Consider the following 19,844-nt stretch of genomic DNA (forward strand, 5'->3'; position numbering starts at 1 on the left):
TTGGACTCAAAGAAAAAAAAAAGAGAGGGAAATAGTTGGGCTGTTAAAAACACAGAAACAGAAAAAAACACCTTTTTTGCAAGGCAACGAAGTCTATCTATTTTTAATCCGATTTTGATAAGCAATATCTCATTCGACAGGACATTTAATTGACTATCTTTCATAGTTCAAGTGTAGTTATACTTTAGTGTGTGTTAGTGGCGAAAAGTGACGTCAAGCAGAGAGACCAAAAAATTCCATACAAAATTGAATTTTTCAAATGGCTCCAAAATGGACCCTGGGGGAAAATTGAAAATTTGTGGTATGCAGTTTATCTTAGTTTTACTAGATCTAAAACTTTTTCTTTGAGTCCAAAGGTGTACGATCAAATTTACAAATTTTGAAAATGTGTCTTTTTTTTTTTGCCGGGTCCGAATTTGGGGGCTTGTTATCAAAACTCATTTAAAAAAAAACCATTAGAGATATGCCCACGAAATTTACAGAACATCATCTCAATAGAATAACCAATTGAACGTTATAAATTAACATATCAAAACTTTTCACCAACATTAAGTAACAATCGAATGAAATCAGAATTTAAGGTCAAAAAAAAATGTACTCAAATAATTTGCCGCCATTGTATATACAAAACTAACAAATATTCATTTTTATGATATACAACCTTTGCAGTCTACACAAAAAATTTTATAGCTCTTACAGTCTATGAGGAGTTCGCGTTGATCCAGACGGACGGATTTGGTTATATGAACTCGTCTCATCATGTTGATCAAGAATATATATACTTTATATGGTCGGAGATGCTACCTTATATGCGTTGCACGCTTCTGACCAAAAGTAGTATACCCTTTTTGCAAGGGTATAAAAAAAATAATGAAGTAAGTCGTCTCGCCGACTTAGGTATACCATACACCAGTAAAGCAAATATTTCAACTTTATTAAACAAATGCATTTTCACATGCTTCTTACAAGCATATCTTAGTATCTCGCTTACTAAATCATACGAGCACCCTAGCGCCCCCACCAGCCAACGGCCAACTCCGGTCTTATGGAAAAACGTTTATATGCATAACTCGACTGTTTTTTGTCCGATTTTGATCAAATTTGGCATTTTGCTAGATATTAGTATTAAATTTAAGTGTGCCAATTTGATTGCAAAAGGTAAAAAAATACGGGAGATAATCAAGTTTTTCAAATTACGGGGGCGGAAAAGGGCGTGGCAAAATTTTTATACATACAAAATGTGTGCATTTACTAAGCGAATATACATACCAAATATGGTGTCTCTAGCTGGAATAGTTTTTGAGATAAACGCTTTTTTTAAATTGCGGGGGCGGAAAGGAGCGTGGCAAAAATTTGAAATTTGATCACTCTACATACTACACGAGTCTACATACCAAATTTGGTGGCTCTAGCTCTTACAGTCTCCGAGATCTAGGTGTTCATACGGACAGACGGACGGACGGACGGACAGACGGACAGACGGACAGACGGACATGGCTAGATCGACTCGGTTGTTGATCCTGATCAAGAATGTATATACTTTGTGGGGTCGGAGATGCTTCCTTCTACCTGTTACATACATTTTGGCGACTTTAATATACCATTTCACCCTATGGGTGTATGGTATAATGAAGTAAGTAAGTCGTCTCGCCGACTTAGGTATACCATACACCAGTAAAACAAATATTTCAAATTTATAATAACAAATGCATTTACGTATTTTTAAAAAATTCTGTTCACACGCTTTTTACAGGCATATCTTAGTATCTCGCTCAGTCAAGCATACGAGCACCCTAGCGCCCCCACCAGCCAACGGCCAACTCCGGCCATATGGAAAAATGTTTATATGCATGGCTCCACTGATGCTGATCAAGAATATATATACTTTATGGGGTCGGAAAAGCTTCCTTTTGCCTGTTACATATATTTTGGCGACTTTAATATACCATTTCACCCTATGGGTGTATGGTATAAATACTGTAAAACTAACACATACACCTCTTATTCGTTACAGGTTTCTTGGATACGCAGGAAAGATTTTCAGTTACTTACTTTGGGTTTGTCAACACACAGTAGCGATAAACGCTTTTTAGTTGAACATACGAGGCATATGGGCCATTGGTCGCTAAGGATTAAGGCCGTCAGAGAGGAAGACCGTGGATTTTATGAATGCCAATTGTCAATTTATCCAACTCAATCTATTTTTATAGAACTAAAAATTGTTGGTAAGTATCTATCAAAAACATCAAATTTCTAAAATCCTGGTATTCCCGTAGCAAACAGCCAAATTCATATTTCCCAATTTTCTTGTTTGTAAAAATTCCTTTTAGTGGACAGAAACACGCCATAAACTTATTTAATTACACTTTGGGACAAATTGTGGGTTTAATTTTTACATCAAACCTGATGAAGCGCAGTGACAGAGTGAAAAATAACTTTTAAATGTAAAATTTTAACTCTTTAATGCGATTAAAATTATTATTATTAAAGAGGCCTACTACAAGATTCATATGACAAGTACTATTACTTTAAACCAAACAAAACATGCATCCACACTCTGTGGAAAACACTTAAGATTAAATCAACGGCGCACTATCAAGTATCCAACGCTGAGCATGAAATATAAATAATTTTCAACCCCCCAAAAACGTGGGTCATTAGAATAAGTACTTTTAGGAACAATTGTCGCCTCCTAGAGTCTAAGAGTTCATTTATATACACAACACTTTTGTAAATAAAATCAGTTCATGTTTTGAGTTCAACGAATCAAGATTGGGTTATTTTCCTTCTCCTTGGAATCCCTATTCCGTTTGGTCCTTCGAGCCATATGGATCATTTTGGTCCTTCGATAAAAAGCAACTCTGCAGTTTTCCCCCACCAGTGGTAAGAGACTCAGAGAGTGAATCGGCTCTTTAAAGTCTGAATTCTTACGCAAGTGTAACTGCTAAGATTAGCTATAGGTAGCAAAATAAAATAGCTCTTGTTTTTGCCCACCAGTGCACACTGGGCTGAATTGCCAAATAAGTGGCATAAAGTCGAATAACGCAGATATCGAGCTGAAATTTGGTATCTTTGATAAGAATAGCACTCTAAATATTGAAACAAAGTTTGAAGTTCAGTTGACCACGCCTACCCCAATAGCCCATATAAGGCAACAGTGCGTATACGTGATCACAAAGTAAAGTGTGGAAAACTACATATAAAGTACAACAATTTTTATATTTTTTATGTATTAGTGATAGTAATATAATTTTATATATATATTGTTATTATTTATTTCCGTCAATTGGCCAAATATCCAGTTTGCAACAACGGCAGAGTTGCGGCCGCTGTCCATTCAAACGTCCAGCAGCGTTGAATGACAGAACTCAACATGATCTACAAGTTCAAAATACCGCCAGAGCCGCAAAAAGCCGCAAACAAGATTATTACTAACTTTTTATACACACTCTCTACTTTGTTTTCACATACATTACATATCCCAGAAACACACAGAAGGTAAGTTTTTACTCCACAGAAGACGTTTGTTTAATTTTCTATCTTTTTGGACAATACAAAAAAGTACACATATATAAAATATAATAAATTTGAACACCAAATTGTTTTGTTTTATCCATTCTACATACCTTGGCCTCCAAAATCCATTTTTTACAGTATCTTATTTTTCTTTTCTGTAAATTTGCCAAGCGCTCAAAGTGAATAAACATTTCCCGCCAATATTGTCGCAGGCATCAGCTGACTAATCACCTGACTTTGAAGCTTGATAAGAATGACAGGGTTGCATGTTTGGTAAAAGCGATCATCGATTTTTCCTATTTAGGGACTCTAGTTTGAATATACATAATTATAATTATTATTTGCTTCCACAAAATTTTCGACTTTATGCCACTTATTTGGCAATTCAGCCCAGTGTGCAGTGGTAAGAGACAGAGTATAATGTAAAAGCAAAATATTGCTTAATAAATAAAAAGTACGTGCGTCCGATTATAAAGGCAGTTTGGCTAGTGTAGCAACTGTGGTATTTTCGGCGGCGGGAGTGTTTTTGTGTTTGGCGTATTCTAATCCCTAATATCGAAAAAAAGTTAACTAGTGTATATATAAACTACCAGCATCAGCAGAGCAACAAGATAGTTGCAAAAAAAGAGACTGCTGGAGAACGTACACTGCCAATACAAAGAAATTGGGTGCGATGACAGGCACCGATACCGCCTGAGCCCATAGGCCCTGGACAACAGCAGCAAAGCAACGACACAATTAAAAAAAAAAAAAAGTATATAAAGCGAAAACGAAGGGATAAATATTAAGTAGAATTAAAAAAAAAAGATAATGATAACCAAAATTGATTATAGAAATCAAAAAAAATTATAATAATATTTTTTGAGCAATTTGCCCGTTGAAGGGTCAACAACAAAAAAATATATACAAAAAAAAGTTCATATAAAAATGAAGTAAGTAAGTCGACTCGCCGACTTGGGTATACCTCATACCTCAGGTGAAACAAATATTTAAAATTTCGAAAACCAAAATTTTATTAAATTTTTAAAATTTCGGCGTGGCAAAATTTTTAAATAGTCAATATCTGCGAATCTATTAAGCTAGCTTACATACCAAATTTATGTAAATTCCGGGGGCGGAAGGGGGCGTGGCAAAAAGTTGGCACAATTATTTTCTGCGCGGTAACTAAACGAGTATATAAACCAACTTTAATGTCTCTATCTGTTCTACTTTTTAAGAAAGGGGGCGTGTTCAAAATTCCAATTAACTCTATACATTTACATACCACACGAGTCTACATACCAAATTTGGTGGCGCTAGCTCTTATAGTCTCCGAGATCTGCGTGTTCATACAGACGGACGGACGGACAGACGGACATGGCAAGATCGACTCGGTTGTTGATCGTGATCAAGAATATATATACTTTATGGGGTCGGAGAAGCTTCCTTCTGTTTGTTACATACATTTTGGCGACTTTAATATACCATTTCACCCTATGGGTGTATGGTATAAAAACTAAGTGTACTTTCTGAAAAAAAAGGTCCGGTACGGTTTGATTTTTGGTATTGCACAGCGTTATAAGTTTCACGTTTTAATAACTAAAATTCACAAATTCTTATACTATAATTAGCTAAGACAGATTGGTGGAGTGTGCTTATCTCGTGTTGAAACTATTAGCTAGACGTATAGTTCGTGCTGCGACTGTCGATTTTAGTTCTAATGTGCAAATCAGTTGTCGAGTAATGCCACGGTACATAATTTAAAGTCTTTTTAAGTGACACTTTGCCACGTCCCACACAGGAGCACCATAAAAAATAATTGCTTGGAAAATCGACCTAATTAGGAAAAGTTTGTTTTCTATGTTTAATCTCGAATTCCTAATAATAAATGGATAGAGTGTACGGATTGTGATGTTTATTTTTTTGATAGTTGCGTCAATATGGTTTTTGAATTCATGTTTTTTATTTAAGGTTATGCCCAGGTACTTAACACCTGTGTTCCATTTAACATCTACATTACCTAATTTAATTACAGCGCTGGGGACATAAATATCCTTTCTCTTTTGCGTAAAGAAAATTGCTAAAATTGCTGAACTACCTATATTATTTTCGGGGGAAACTTAAAGGAGTACATCTTGCGAATTAGCCCATCATGCCAGACTGAGTCATGGAATTTAGCGGACGCAGTACGTTCAAGTGGCCCCTACGACACCAGGACAAAGCCTGTTACGCGCGAGCCCAAGCAGATAACTGCCCACCTTATACCCGACGGACCGAGGAGTGCAGCCCGGCTGGTATTGAGTTGACCAAATGCAAGTTCCATACTCTAAAATAGGACGGACAAGCGAAGTAAAAAGAACTTTATTTGTATAGGGGTCATAGGCGGTCAAAGACAGCCTTTATATCCAAAAGAACTTGAACATGTGAGCTTGAATATTTTTCCTTCACCACTTCTTAATAAGCGGGTGCAAAGTACAGTGTTCCCTACGAAAGAATATTGAAGAATACATTGGAAGAATATTGTTTGATTCTACAAAATGGTGTATTTTCTCCTTAATAATCTTTTAAAACAGACGAAAGTAAACTTATAGGTCGATAAGAACTTGGTTACTCCGCTGGCTTGTTTGGCTTACTCACTGCGATAACTTTAGCGTGTTTCCAGTTTACGGGGAAGTAACTTTGCTTTAAGCAGATATTAATTATAGATGCCTTGCGTTGGCAGTGCCTTGAGGCAGAGAACTTTCAACTTGGAAAGGACTTTTTCTTACTGCGGCATTAGGTATATAGAAGTTTTTATTTTGGATTATTAACGTACCTTCTAGAACTTTTAGTGTGAGGTTTTACAGCAGCTTCTTTTGCAGAGTCGCTTAAATTAGCAAAGAGGCTATGATTAAATTTAAAAGTTTCCGCAAAATACAAATTGGGGACTAATGTTGGAATTTCCCTTCTTTTCTTCCTAATAACATTTGTAAGTTTCCAAAATGGATAAGAAACTTTGTCGAGGGAAGAAAATACGATGTTCCCAGACTTGTTTAAAAAACCAGAAATCGCACTGGCCAGAAAATTAAACCATTTAAAAAATGTACGATCGTCTGGGCGCCTATTTTTTTTTTTTTTTTTTTTTGATATTAAGTTACTTCTGAACAGAAGATTTCTTTGGCCTCCCTGTGTATAACAGGTTAACGCCACAGCGTATTCGTGATGATGAGTTTCGTATTTTGGTTTTTGTTATAAATAAATTAGCTATTTAATTTAATTTATTTATGTGTGGATTAGATTGTTAGAGTTCTATGTTGGCAGCCTTAGTAAATTGTGTTATCGATTTGTAGTTGGCGATAGGCTCTTGCGCGAGTAATTGATATATATCGTTATACTTTGTTAGTGTTGGGAAGTTCATTCGGGTGTTTGTGTATTTTGAACAATTTAAAATAATATGTGAGATATCTTCTGTAATGTTACAGGTGTCGCATAAGTTGTTGTCAACGACTTTCATTTTAAATAGAGTGTTTTTGTCAAATGCGTGACCGCTTAGTATTCTGTTTAGTTGTTTTATCTCCAGTCTATGGAATTGGTTTTTTCCCTGGAACCATGGTTGTGATGACACATAAGGATATAGAAGGCAGTATCCTTTGTTTCGATCTATACAAAATTCATTGTACGCTCTTTCCCATTCTAGTTTTATTTTGTTGTATATATGAATGATAGCATCGTTGATTGTCCAGCTTATGTGCGTGAACACTCCATCGTGTCTGGCATTTTTGGCTGCGGTATCAGCTAAATCGTTTTCTTTTATGTTTGAGTGACTAGGTATGTGGTGTATTTCGACTGAGATGATATTATAACTATTTTCTATATTTTTAAGGATTCTTTGAGCAATGCAATTATTGTTCTTTGGGTTTCTAATTGTTTGGATTGCTCCAAGACTGTCTGTTAGGAACGCTACTTTGAAGAGGTGATTCGAATCAGCAAACTCCACTGCTTTTTCCAAAGCTGGGAGTTCCGCAGTCAATGATGACAGTTTTTTATTGCTGTAATAGCTTTTTGTGATGTTGAAGCCCATGTGAAAAAAAGCACTTCCAGTAAAATCTTCAGAAACTGAACCATCTGCGTAAATCAGGTCAAAATTTTTTGAATTTAAGTTCTTAATTTTTTCTTTATACAGGGAGAGTATCATTGTTTCATTTGCATGTCTTATGTTTTTAAAGGCACCTTTGGAAAAATTGGCATCTATGAAGATTTTTCGTGTGCGTATAGGAGTTGGCTCTATGGGTGTAATGTTGTCCAGAACATCTTTAAATTCAGCATACACTTTGGCATAACTTGTTTTATTAGCATGAAAGACACTGGACAGAAGCGACGCTGCTGGCAGGCCATAAGCGAAGACCCTGATCAGTTCTTTTGCTGTGGTAAATTTAATTCTATACTCTGGTGGAAGTTCGGCCGCTAGGTGGTATATTATATAAGTTGCAGTTGATCTAATAAGCCCCAATGCCTTCCTTAAATGTAAGTTAGCATGAGTATTTATGATGCCCATTACTGTCTTAGTTGTATTTGCAAATGAAGAGCTTGCATATTCATACCTGTTCCTTGTAAAGGCCTTATAGAAAAGAATTGCATTTTTGGGATGGGTGCCAAAACGACAGCCATTAATCATATGAAGAAACATATTTGTTTTGTTTGACTTAGCAATTGTTTTCTTTATGTGTTGGGTCATGGAATTATTGGTGCTAATCAGTCTTCCTAAGTAGTTAATTTTATCTACGTCCCTTATAGCTACGTTATTGCATATTATTTGTAGGGGTTTACGTCTTAAATTAAAATGTAAAGCAGCAGATTTGTTCGGGTTGAATGACAGGTTGATTTTATTACACATTTTACTAAATTCTGTAACTTGTCTTTCTAATATGTTTTTAGCGTCTGAAAAGTTTTTATGGTAACATACCAGGAAAAAGTCATCAGCATATTGAAATAGTATGCTGTTAATTTGGTTGCTTATCTTGTGCAGCTCAGCTGTGTATAAATTGAAAAGTATTGGACTAAGGCAGCTACCCTGACTTACTCCTTTTCTTATTTTTATTTCTGTTCTTCCCATAGTCAAAACTCTTTCTTTAAGGTAGTTGTAAATGAATTGTATGTGTCTGTGATCGAAACCTAAATCTATTAGCTTGTTGCCTAGAATGGGAATATTAACAGAGTCGAAGGCTTTGCTTAGATCTAATACAGATGCACAAACGTGCATGCCCCTAGCTTTCAGATTTGCTATATTGTTTAAAACGTCATTGATGCAGTTCGATGTGGAGTGGTGTTTACGGAAGCCGTAAGATCTCGGGGGCAATATATTGTTGTTGCTTATATGGTTTTCCATCCTTGTTTTTACCAAACCTTCTAAGCATTTGAAAACTACGCTTAGTAGGCAAATAGGTCTATTGTTTGTTATTATAGCTGAGTCTAGATTCTTTTTAGGGACAGGTACTACTTTTATTTTTCTCCAACTAGCTGGTATGTCACCGTTGTCTAGAGTCTCATTTAGCAGGGATACCAAAATTTGAATTTCTGAGGGTGGTAAGGCTAGAAGCATTCTATATGAGATATTGTCTGGACCTTTTGCTGAGTCCGGGTTGCGGGAATTTAAAAAGTCAAGTAAATCGTTGTCAGTAAAGTTTGAGTTGCTAGCGGGTAGTAGCCAGGTGTTAGGTGGTTTCATTCTAATGCAGTCTGAAGTGTCAGGTACCGTCGCCATTTGTTTAAGAAATTTTTCATGATCCTCATCAGTTTTTTCGTTTTTTGTCGGTTTAAGTTTTTTATATTGTTTAAGGGCTGTAATTTTTTGCCACATTTCTTTTGCTGAATTAGTTTTTGAAATTTCGTCCATTAGCTTGTCTATATTGTTTTTTCTAACTTTATGTAAGTAGTTGTTCAATGTTCTATTGCTTTTTAAATAAATTAAAGCGTCCGTGTGAAGTTTTGTTTTATAATATTTCTGTCTGCACGCGTTTCTAAGTCTAAAAAGTCTGTCACAATGTTCATCCCAATATTTTTTTGGTTTGTATCTATTTTTTGGGTCTATTGAAATTGTATTCTGTCTAGTTATATTTTGTGAAGTTGATGTCAGGTTGTCCAGTGAAGAAATGTGAATTTTTGAGAAGGCTTGAAGTATTTTCTTGTGATTTATCCTTTTTTGATTCTGTACTTCGTATGTTTCGTCTAGTTCTAGTATAACTGGTAAATGGTTGCTGTTTGATATTTTTGCGTTTGTCACTGTCCACTTTGGGTTGAGGTTGTAGTTGTTAATTAATGTGATGTCTAAGGTAGAAAAGTACGATGCGTTGTGTGAATATGTGGGGTTGACATTGTTAAGACAATAAAAGTTGTTGTTTATTAGTAATTGTTCTAGGATGTTTCCTCTGTTGTTTTGAATCGTGTTTCCCCATATTTGTGATTTGGCGTTAAGATCTCCTCCTATGATTGTTAAACCATTAGTCTGGTTTGCCCTCGTTAGAATTTCTTTGCATCCTTTCTCAAAAAGATCATCACTTAAACTTTGCGCTGCATAGACGCTAAATAAATTGATGTTATGTTTCAGGTTCATAGTGGACACTGAAATCACTTCTACTTCACTAATGCAATTTAATTGTGTGAATTTTATATATTTTTTTAGGTATATGCCTACTCCGCCATATCCATCTGCTCTGGGGTGGCAAATAAAGTTGTAATTCGCTAAACTACAATTAGCATTATTTGTGACCCAGATTTCAGATATAATTGCTATATCAATGTCGTTGTTTATTAAAAATATTTCTAGTAGATGTTTATTATTGTTATGCGTTAGGCTCTGTATATTGTACTGTAGAATCTTCATATGTCTATTATAATAAGATGTTGAGTGTAAGGTACTAAGTAAGGGTCTGGGCGTCTATATCTCTGCCAATTACGACGATGAAGATTTCTACATTTTAATAGCTTTGTGATGCTTTTTGGAGAAAATTAAATTTTTCTTATGAATGCTTACGTTCCTCGTATTTATGATTGCAGTATTTAATTTGGTTATCAAAAGGTCAATGTCGCTGGGTAGCCGAATGGAATGTGGATCGATTTCTGGAATACCTGAATCTAGTACGCTTCGGTACTTGGCCCAGTAAGCGTGTTTTGTATCATAAATAAAGGCAACAGTATTTGTTCGAGTTAAAACATTTCCGATCTCTGTTTGCACTAGCAAATGGTCAGAACCTAGATTATTTAGAACCACTGTATTAGGTAGCAAAAAAAAAAAAATTATTCGTTATCCACAATCGTTTCCTTTATCCCCGACGGAACTACTTTTTAGTATTGCTTCATCAGGGGGAAACTCGATGAAAGAAAGACGTCCAGTGTTGAAGGACGCCCAGAGGATGTTGCAGGTATATGTGTATGGTCTGCTGGGTAACTCATAACCAAGTTATGTGCATCCAACTTATCCTTAAGTATGTTGCCCCAAGAGTATGCCCTATGACACCCCAAAATTGATGTTGACAATTGAAATCTCCTCCTAGGATGAATGATTCGTTTAAACAAGTTAGTTTATGAATATCGCTTTTAAAATTATGTTTCGTACTGGGTCATGAGTGGCCGCTTGAAAAGTAGCAGGAAAATGTTTTAATTTCCTCGTTCGGGGCTGATTATACCCTTGCAAAAAGGGTATATTAATTTTGGTCAGAAGTGTGCAACGCACAGAAGGAAGCATCTCCGACCATATAAAGTATATATATTCTTGATCAGCATGACGAGACGAGTTCATATAGCCATGTCCGTCCGTCCGTCCGTCCGTCCGTCTGTCCGTCCGTCTGGATCAACGCAAACTCCTCCTAGACCGTTAGAGCTACAGAGTTGAAATTTTGCATGAAGGCTTGTATATACTGCAGGCGTTGTATATCTCGGATTCAGCCGGATCGGACCACTATATCATATAGCTCCCATACAAATGGCAAAGTCACGAACAGTGACTTTTCTCAATATCTTCGTTATTTTCTGAGCTATTGTCGATTTTATTACACATTTTACTAAATTCTGTAACTTGTCTTTCTAATATGTTTTTAGCGTCTGAAAAGTTTTTATGGTAACATACCAGGAAAAAGTCATCAGCATATTGAAATAGTATGCTGTTAATTTGGTTGCTTATCTTGTGCAGCTCAGCTGTGTATAAATTGAAAAGTATTGGACTAAGGCAGCTACCGTGACTTACTCCTTTTCTTATTTTTATTTCTGTTCTTCCCATAGTCAAAACTCTTTCTTTAAGGTAGTTGTAAATGAATTGTATGTGTCTGTGATCGAAACCTAAATCTATTAGCTTGTTGCCTAGAATGGGAATATTAACAGAGTCGAAGGCTTTGCTTAGATCTAATACAGATGCACAAACGTGCATGCCCCTAGCTTTCAGATTTGCTATATTGTTTAAAACGTCATTGATGCAGTTCGATGTGGAGTGGTGTTTACGGAAGCCGTAAGATCTCGGGGGCAATATATTGTTGTTGTTTATATGGTTTTCCATCCTTGTTTTTACCAAACCTTCTAAGCATTTGAAAACTACGCTTAGTAGGCAAATAGGTCTATTGTTTGTTATTATAGCTGAGTCTAGATTCTTTTTAGGGACAGGTACTACTTTTATTTTTCTCCAACTAGCTGGTATGTCACCGTTGTCTAGAGTCTCATTTAGCAGGGATACCAAAATTTGAATTTCTGAGGGTGGTAAGGCTAGAAGCATTCTATATGAGATATTGTCTGGACCTTTTGCTGAGTCCGGGTTGCGGGAATTTAAAAAGTCAAGTAAATCGTTGTCAGTAAAGTTTGAGTTGCTAGCGGGTAGTAGCCAGGTGTTAGGTGGTTTCATTCTAATGCAGTCTGAAGTGTCAGGTACCGTCGCCATTTGTTTAAGAAATTTTTCATGATCCTCATCAGTTTTTTCGTTTTTTGTCGGTTTAAGTTTTTTATATTGTTTAAGGGCTGTAATTTTTTGCCACATTTCTTTTGCTGAATTAGTTTTTGAAATTTCGTCCATTAGCTTGTCTATATTGTTTTTTCTAACTTTATGTAAGTAGTTGTTCAATGTTCTATTGCTTTTTAAATAAATTAAAGCGTCCGTGTGAAGTTTTGTTTTATAATATTTCTGTCTGCACGCGTTTCTAAGTCTAAAAAGTCTGTCACAATGTTCATCCCAATATTTTTTTGGTTTGTATCTATTTTTTGGGTCTATTGAAATTGTATTCTGTCTAGTTATATTTTGTGAAGTTGATGTCAGGTTGTCCAGTGAAGAAATGTGAATTTTTGAGAAGGCTTGAAGTATTTTCTTGTGATTTATCCTTTTTTGATTCTGTACTTCGTATGTTTCGACTAGTTCTAGTATAACTGGTAAATGGTTGCTGTTTGATATTTTTGCGTTTGTCACTGTCCACTTTGGGTTGAGGTTGTAGTTGTTAATTAATGTGATGTCTAAGGTAGAAAAGTACGATGCGTTGTGTGAATATGTGGGGTTGCCATTGTTAAGACAATAAAAGTTGTTGTTTATTAGTAATTGTTCTAGGATGTTTCCTCTGTTGTTTTGAATCGTGTTTCCCCATATTTGTGATTTGGCGTTAAGATCTCCTCCTATGATTGTTAAACCATTAGTCTGGTTTGCCCTCGTTAGAATTTCTTTGCATCCTTTCTCAAAAAGATCATCACTTAAACTTTGCGCTGCATAGACGCTAAATAAATTGATGTTATGTTTCAGGTTCATAGTGGACACTGAAATCACTTCTACTTCACTAATGCAATTTAATTGTGTGAATTTTATATATTTTTTTAGGTATATGCCTACTCCGCCATATCCATCTGCTCTGGGGTGGCAAATAAAGTTGTAATTCGCTAAACTACAATTAGCATTATTTGTGACCCAGATTTCAGATATAATTGCTATATCAATGTCGTTGTTTATTAAAAATATTTCTAGTAGATGTTTATTATTGTTATGCGTTAGGCTCTGTATATTGTACTGTAGAATCTTCATATGTCTATTATAATAAGATGTTGAGTGTAAGGTACTAAGTAAGGGTCTGGGCGTCTATATCTCTGCCAATTACGACGATGAAGATTTCTACATTTTAATAGCTTTGTGATGCTTTTTGGAGAAAATTAAATTTTTCTTATGAATGCTTACGTTCCTCGTATTTATGATTGCAGTATTTAATTTGGTTATCAAAAGGTCAATGTCGCTGGGTAGCCGAATGGAATGTGGATCGATTTCTGGAATACCTGAATCTAGTACGCTTTGGTACTTGGCCCAGTAAGCGTGTTTTGTATCATAAATAAAGGCAACAGTATTTGTTCGAGTTAAAACATTTCCGATCTCTGTTTGCACTAGCAAATGGTCAGAACCTAGATTATTTAGAACCACTGTATTAGGTAGCAAAAAAAAAAAAAATTATTCGTTATCCACAATCGTTTCCTTTATCCCCGACGGAACTACTTTTTAGTATTGCTTCATCAGGGGGAAACTCGATGAAAGAAAGACGTCCAGTGTTGAAGGACGCCCAGAGGATGTTGCAGGTATATGTGTATGGTCTGCTGGGTAACTCATAACCAAGTTATGTGCATCCAACTTATCCTTAAGTATGTTGCCCCAAGAGTATGCCCTATGACACCCCAAAATTGATGTTGACAATTGAAATCTCCTCCTAGGATGAATGATTCGTTTAAACAAGTTAGTTTATGAATATCGCTTTTAAAATTATGTTTCGTACTGGGTCATGAGTGGCCGCTTGAAAAGTAGCAGGAAAATGTTTTAATTTCCTCGTTCGGGGCTGATTATACCCTTGCAAAAAGGGTATATTAATTTTGGTCAGAAGTGTGCAACGCACAGAAGGAAGCATCTCCGACCATATAAAGTATATATATTCTTGATCAGCATGACGAGACGAGTTCATATAGCCATGTCCGTCCGTCCGTCCGTCCGTCCGTCCGTCTGTCCGTCTGTCCGTCCGTCTGGATCAACGCAAACTCCTCCTAGACCGTTAGAGCTACAGAGTTGAAATTTTGCATGAAGGCTTGTATATACTGCAGGCGTTGTATATCTCGGATTCAGCCGGATCGGACCACTATATCATATAGCTCCCATACAAATGGCAAAGTCACGAACAGTGACTTTTCTCAATATCTTCGTTATTTTCTGAGCTATTGTCGTGAAATTTAATATTGGTGAGTTAATTACACATATAAACGACTATGCCAAATTTGATCAAGATCGGGTGACTATATCATATAGCTCCCATAGGAACGATCGGTCGAAAACAGTGACTTTTGTCAATAACTTCGTTATTTTTAAAGTGATTGCTTTCAAATTAAATATTAGTTAGTTTTATATATCTATTAATGTCTGTGCCAAATTTGATAAAGATCGGGTAACTATATCATATAGCTGTCATAGGAACGATCGGTGGAAAACAGTGACTTTGATCAATATCGTCGTTATTTGCTATGCTAAGATTGTAGGCCGTTCTTTCGGAAACAGTTTTTTTAGATAAAACGTTTTTCCACTTTAATGGCTATAGGTAAGGAAAGAGTTACCAAAAAAATTGCAAGGGTATACAAACTTTGACGCGGTCGAAGTTAGCCCCGGCCCTCTGGTTTTATATTAATTCCAACAGTTTCTATTGCTTTTGTGCTGGGAATGGATAGCACAGTATGACGGATATATTTCTTTATGTATAAAGCTACCCCTCCTTCTATATAGCATATTCGGTCGTTCCCAGAACAATGATAGCCAGAAATTTTGGCTTAGTACCATTACTATTTAAGCATGTTTCGGAAACTAGACATATATCTGTGTTTTCATTAGGGAGAAACTGCATTAATTCAGTTTTCTTTTGACTCAAGCCTTTTGCAGTCCAAGCTACTATTAATAATTTGTCAGTCATATTTATACAAACTTAAGTGCTAACGTGGTAATAACCAATACAATTTCTAAGCTTAGTTATTAATTCTATTTTAATATTTTTTATTTCTTCAACTGTGGATACATACTTCATTCAGATACATACTGTCTCATGGCAGGGTAATACTGGGCGTTCGCTTTATGGGATCCAAGGCAGTTTGCACATTTAGGTGGCGACGTCATATGGCATTCAGAAGTTTAGTATTCAGTGGCATTCAGTATATCTTAACGCCCCACTGGCTGGAACCGTGACCGAACATTTGGCAGTTGTAGCACTGCGTGACGAGTGAGCATTTATCTTTAGATTTTTGCAGCAAGCACACGCGTTTTAACTTGCAACATTCATTTATAACTTTGTATCATTAAATCAATAAACATTCCAATTAGACATTTCAAACTGGCGACGAGGATGGGATGCTAATTATCATCCGAAATAAACTTGGAATTATTGACGCAAAACATCAAAAATTGTCACGCACAAAAGCATACATATATATGTTTACATATACATGCTGTGGTGAAATTTTGCAGACGTTTACACGCACATTTGCATGGCAGAGTCGCTTGCTGGTGAATTTGGAGAGATTGGATTGGCCGGCGTTTTTGAGGAAAAGAAGGAAGTAATTGAATCTACGAGTGCTAAGTATACTTAACGGAACCTAATTATGACGACAGTTGGAAGTTTGGAACCGTTTGATTTGGAACAGCCAATGATGGCAAAGACGAGGGTCGAAAAAAGCATCTTTCCTCACATTGGTCGGAGCACCAGTCTACGATCTTTTGACATCATTGGCGTTTTTAAACCAGGTCAGTACATTACCGTTAGACCAAATTTAGAAGATTCTAACTGATCATCTTTGTCCACGTCCATCGGAAATCGCTGCATTTTATCATTTTCATAAACGTGATCAACATCCGGATGAGACCGTCGGAAACTATCTGGTAGCGCTGCGGGCATTGGCAGTGGGTTGCAATTTTGGAGCAGCGTTAGACAAAATGCTGCGGGATCGTTTTGTATGCGGCATGAGGGATGAAAGCTTACAGAGAAGTTTTCTTGCAGACACTGAATTGACAGTGCAGAAAGTTTTGGAGAGAGCAACTACTAGTGAAGCTGCAGCAGCGAGTGCAAAGGCTATCAGACAGCCTAATGAGGCTATCCACAGCATCAAATCACAGCGCCCTCAACAACCACATAAAGGAAAAGGACAACAATGTGCGGGTTGTGCCGGTCCACACGGGCGGCAGCAACGACCTTATCGTGATGCAATATGTCACGGCTGTGGCCGGAAGGGCCGTCTTAAGCATTTCTGCCGGAATAATGAATCGTCGAACGATGTTCATCCAGTAAAGGGCAAAAATTTACGCGGAAAATCGGTAAACCTCATATCTAATCTGGTGAGCCTGAAGAAACGTATCACGGTACTGATTAATGGTAAATCGTGTACTTTTGAAGTGGATTCTAGATCTGACGTAACTATGATGACGTTGCGCACTTATATTGATAATCTACCAGTCATCGTCACTAAAAGCGGTTGTAGCGACCTTCTGGGTTTCAACTGGTTCGGCCCACTAGGCATCAGTATCAAGGGCATACATTCAGTGGGCAGTGACGTACAGATCGCAAGCATTCTGGATAAGTTCGAACACTTATTCTCAACAGAACTTGGGTGTTACACTGGTCCGCCAGTCACATTAAACATTGATGCAACAGTGCCACCAGTGCAAGTACCTCCACGCCGAATTCCATATGCTATAAAGGGACTAGTCGAGGAGGAGCTGGATCGCCTATGCAAGCAAGGGATTCTTAAACCTGTGGAGTATTCAGATTGGGCCACTCCTATTATACCAGTTATCAAGAAGGACGGTTGGATTCGCATTTGTGGCGACTATAAATCAACTTTAAACAAAGCGGTTAAGCCGCACTGCGATCAAATACCGGCGATCAACACGTTGCTGGCATCTATCGAAGGTGGATCGATTTTCGCCAAAATTAATTTGGCTGAAGCTTATCAGCAGTTACTAGTCGACGAAAACTCGTCTTTGTTGCAAACAATCAGTACACATAAGGGTGCATTCAAAGTTACTCGATTGCAATTCGGCATTTCATCTGCACCAGGCATTTTTCAAAGCTTTATTGAGAATGTGGTACAGAATATTTCCGGAGTCTTACCATATTTTGATGACATTGTAATAATGGGAAAAACGGAAACTGAATTGGCAACTAGATAACAGGAACTGTTTATACGTTTTGATAAAGCCGGACTGCGACTACGCAAGGACAAATGCCAATTCAGAGTACCATTCGTTGAGTTTTTAGAGTTCAAAATTGACTCAACTGGTATCCGACCATGTGCCGATAAAGTCTCGGCAATCAAAGACGCACCAGCACCTAAGGATAACAAGCAGTTGCAGGCTTTCTTGGGACTACTAAATTTTTATCACTCATTTTTGCCACATAAAGCAACAGTGGCAGAACCCTTACATCGTCTTTTGGATAAAAATGCATTTTGGAGGTGGGACAAACAGTGTGAGAAGTCTTTTTCTACACTTAAGGAACTCATTGAGTCAGATGACGTACTAGTGCATTACGATGGTTCATTGCCACTAGTTCTAGCTTGTGATGCGTCACCATATGGACTCGGTGCAGTCTTAAGTCACAAAATGCCAAATGGGGTGGAGAAACCCATCGCTTTTTACTCCCGTACCTTATCCAAAGCTGAGCGAAATTATGCTCAGATTGATCGAGAAGCTATTGCCTTGGTAGCAGGAGTAAAGAAGATCCACAACTATGTCTACGGTCGTACCTTCACACTAATCACCGATCATCGACCTCTGTTGGGTATTTTTACCACATCGAAAGCAATCCCAAACATTATTTCAATCGATCTTTGTTCCTGTCAGTATATACTTTCGAGCTAGTACACCGCTCCGGATTAAAAATGGGCAATGCGGATTTTCTAAGTCGTTGTCCACTGTCAGCAACATCGGACCCTGTTAGCATCGACGATGTGCTTATGATCGAATTGGCAGCAACGCCAATCGTAAGTGCTGAGGCGATTGCCGCTCAAACATCGAAGGACCCCTTATTGGCGAAAGTATCAAACTGGGTGGTAAGGGGATGGCCTGACATGAAATCGGAGCAATCAGATAATGCATATCCATACTATTGCCGTCGGGAACAGCTCTCTACAAATAAAGGAGTTTTGATTTGGGGAAATCGCGCCGTAGTTCCACCAAAATCCAGAGCAACAAATTTAGCTGCTCTACATGCCGCTCATCCAGGCATTGTAAAAATGAAGGCGCTAGCGCGTAGCTATGTTTGGTGGCCAAACTTTGACGCAGAGATTGAGCTCATTGTTAAGAAATGTATTACAAGCCAGCAGAATCGTAACGATTATTCAGAGGCACCGGTGCATCATTGCCAGTCAGCCAAGCGGCCGTGGTCCCGTCTACACATCGACTTTGCAGGACCTTTTCAGGGAAAAACCTTTCTTCTGGTCGTGGATTCTTTCTCAAAATAGCTAGAGGTTGCAGTTGTTAGCTCCACGTCTACAGCGGCTACAATCAAAGTTCTCAGGCAACTGTTCGCTACGCATGGGTTACCAGATCAGTTGGTGTCAGACAATGGCACAGCATTTACCTCCGAGGAGTTCAAGGCATTCCTACACAACAATCTAATTCGACACATTAGATCAGCACCGTTGCACCCAGCAACAAATGGCCAAGCAGAGCGAATGGTGCAGACCACCAAAAACTACCTTAAAAAAACTATCTCCGAACAATAATATGGATCGAAGCCTTGCTCGAATCCGAAGAAGCTTTAAAAAAGTTTTTGGCTTTCTCCGCTGGTACTATCACACACTGACGCCTAACTCTTTCAGTATTTTCAGGGCTGCCGTTGCTAGTATTTTCGGGTCAACAGTTAATATTTAAATGTATGATGACGGCGGTAATATTTGGCCACCGGTTCCTCGGCAGATTATCGTCCACGACAATAACGACATCTCCGATATCGACTGGCGGACGCTTAGTAAACCATTTGCTGCGTCGAGTTAATGTTGGTGTTTATTCATTTACCCATCTTTTTCAGAAGCGATCATTAAACAATTGCGTTCTATGCCATCGTAACCTTAAGTCGGCGGCATTTCCTGTTATTGGTTTGTAGCCAGCCTTTGATCCCAGAAGCAAGTGGTTGGGGATATGTGCTTCATCGTCACCTGTATTTAAAGAAACAAACGTTAGAGGCCTAGAGTTAATTATAAATTCGGCTTCCATTAGGGCACTCCAAAGCGTTTCTTCATTAAAGTTGCTAGAGGACGGTTTTCATAAATCGGACCAAACGCTCTCACGCTCCTCCCATGTGGGTTGCGTCTGGTGAGTTAAAACTCCATTTTATAGCTTCGTAGTG

At 37.6% G+C, this 19,844-nt stretch overlaps 1 protein-coding gene across 2 annotated transcripts in view; it reads left to right on the forward strand.

Annotated features, from left to right (window-relative positions):
- LOC6646392 (lachesin) overlaps positions 1-19,844 on the forward strand; it is a 145,138-nt gene that overhangs the window by 71,809 nt on the left and 53,485 nt on the right. The window contains exons 3-4 of one of the 2 annotated variants that reach the window (XM_023178048.2): positions 2,015-2,225; positions 2,331-2,450. In XM_023178048.2, the coding sequence (XP_023033816.1) occupies positions 2,015-2,225; positions 2,331-2,350 (231 nt within the window). In that variant the 3' untranslated portion in view covers positions 2,351-2,450. Of the gene's footprint in view, positions 1-2,014; positions 2,226-2,330; positions 2,451-19,844 lie in introns of those variants that run through there. The other variant, XM_023178047.2, reaches the window with a different exon arrangement.

Source organism: Drosophila willistoni, unplaced genomic scaffold, assembly GCF_018902025.1.
Source record: "Drosophila willistoni isolate 14030-0811.24 unplaced genomic scaffold, UCI_dwil_1.1 Seg526, whole genome shotgun sequence".
In the NCBI taxonomy this organism is placed as follows: domain Eukaryota; kingdom Metazoa; phylum Arthropoda; class Insecta; order Diptera; family Drosophilidae; genus Drosophila; species Drosophila willistoni.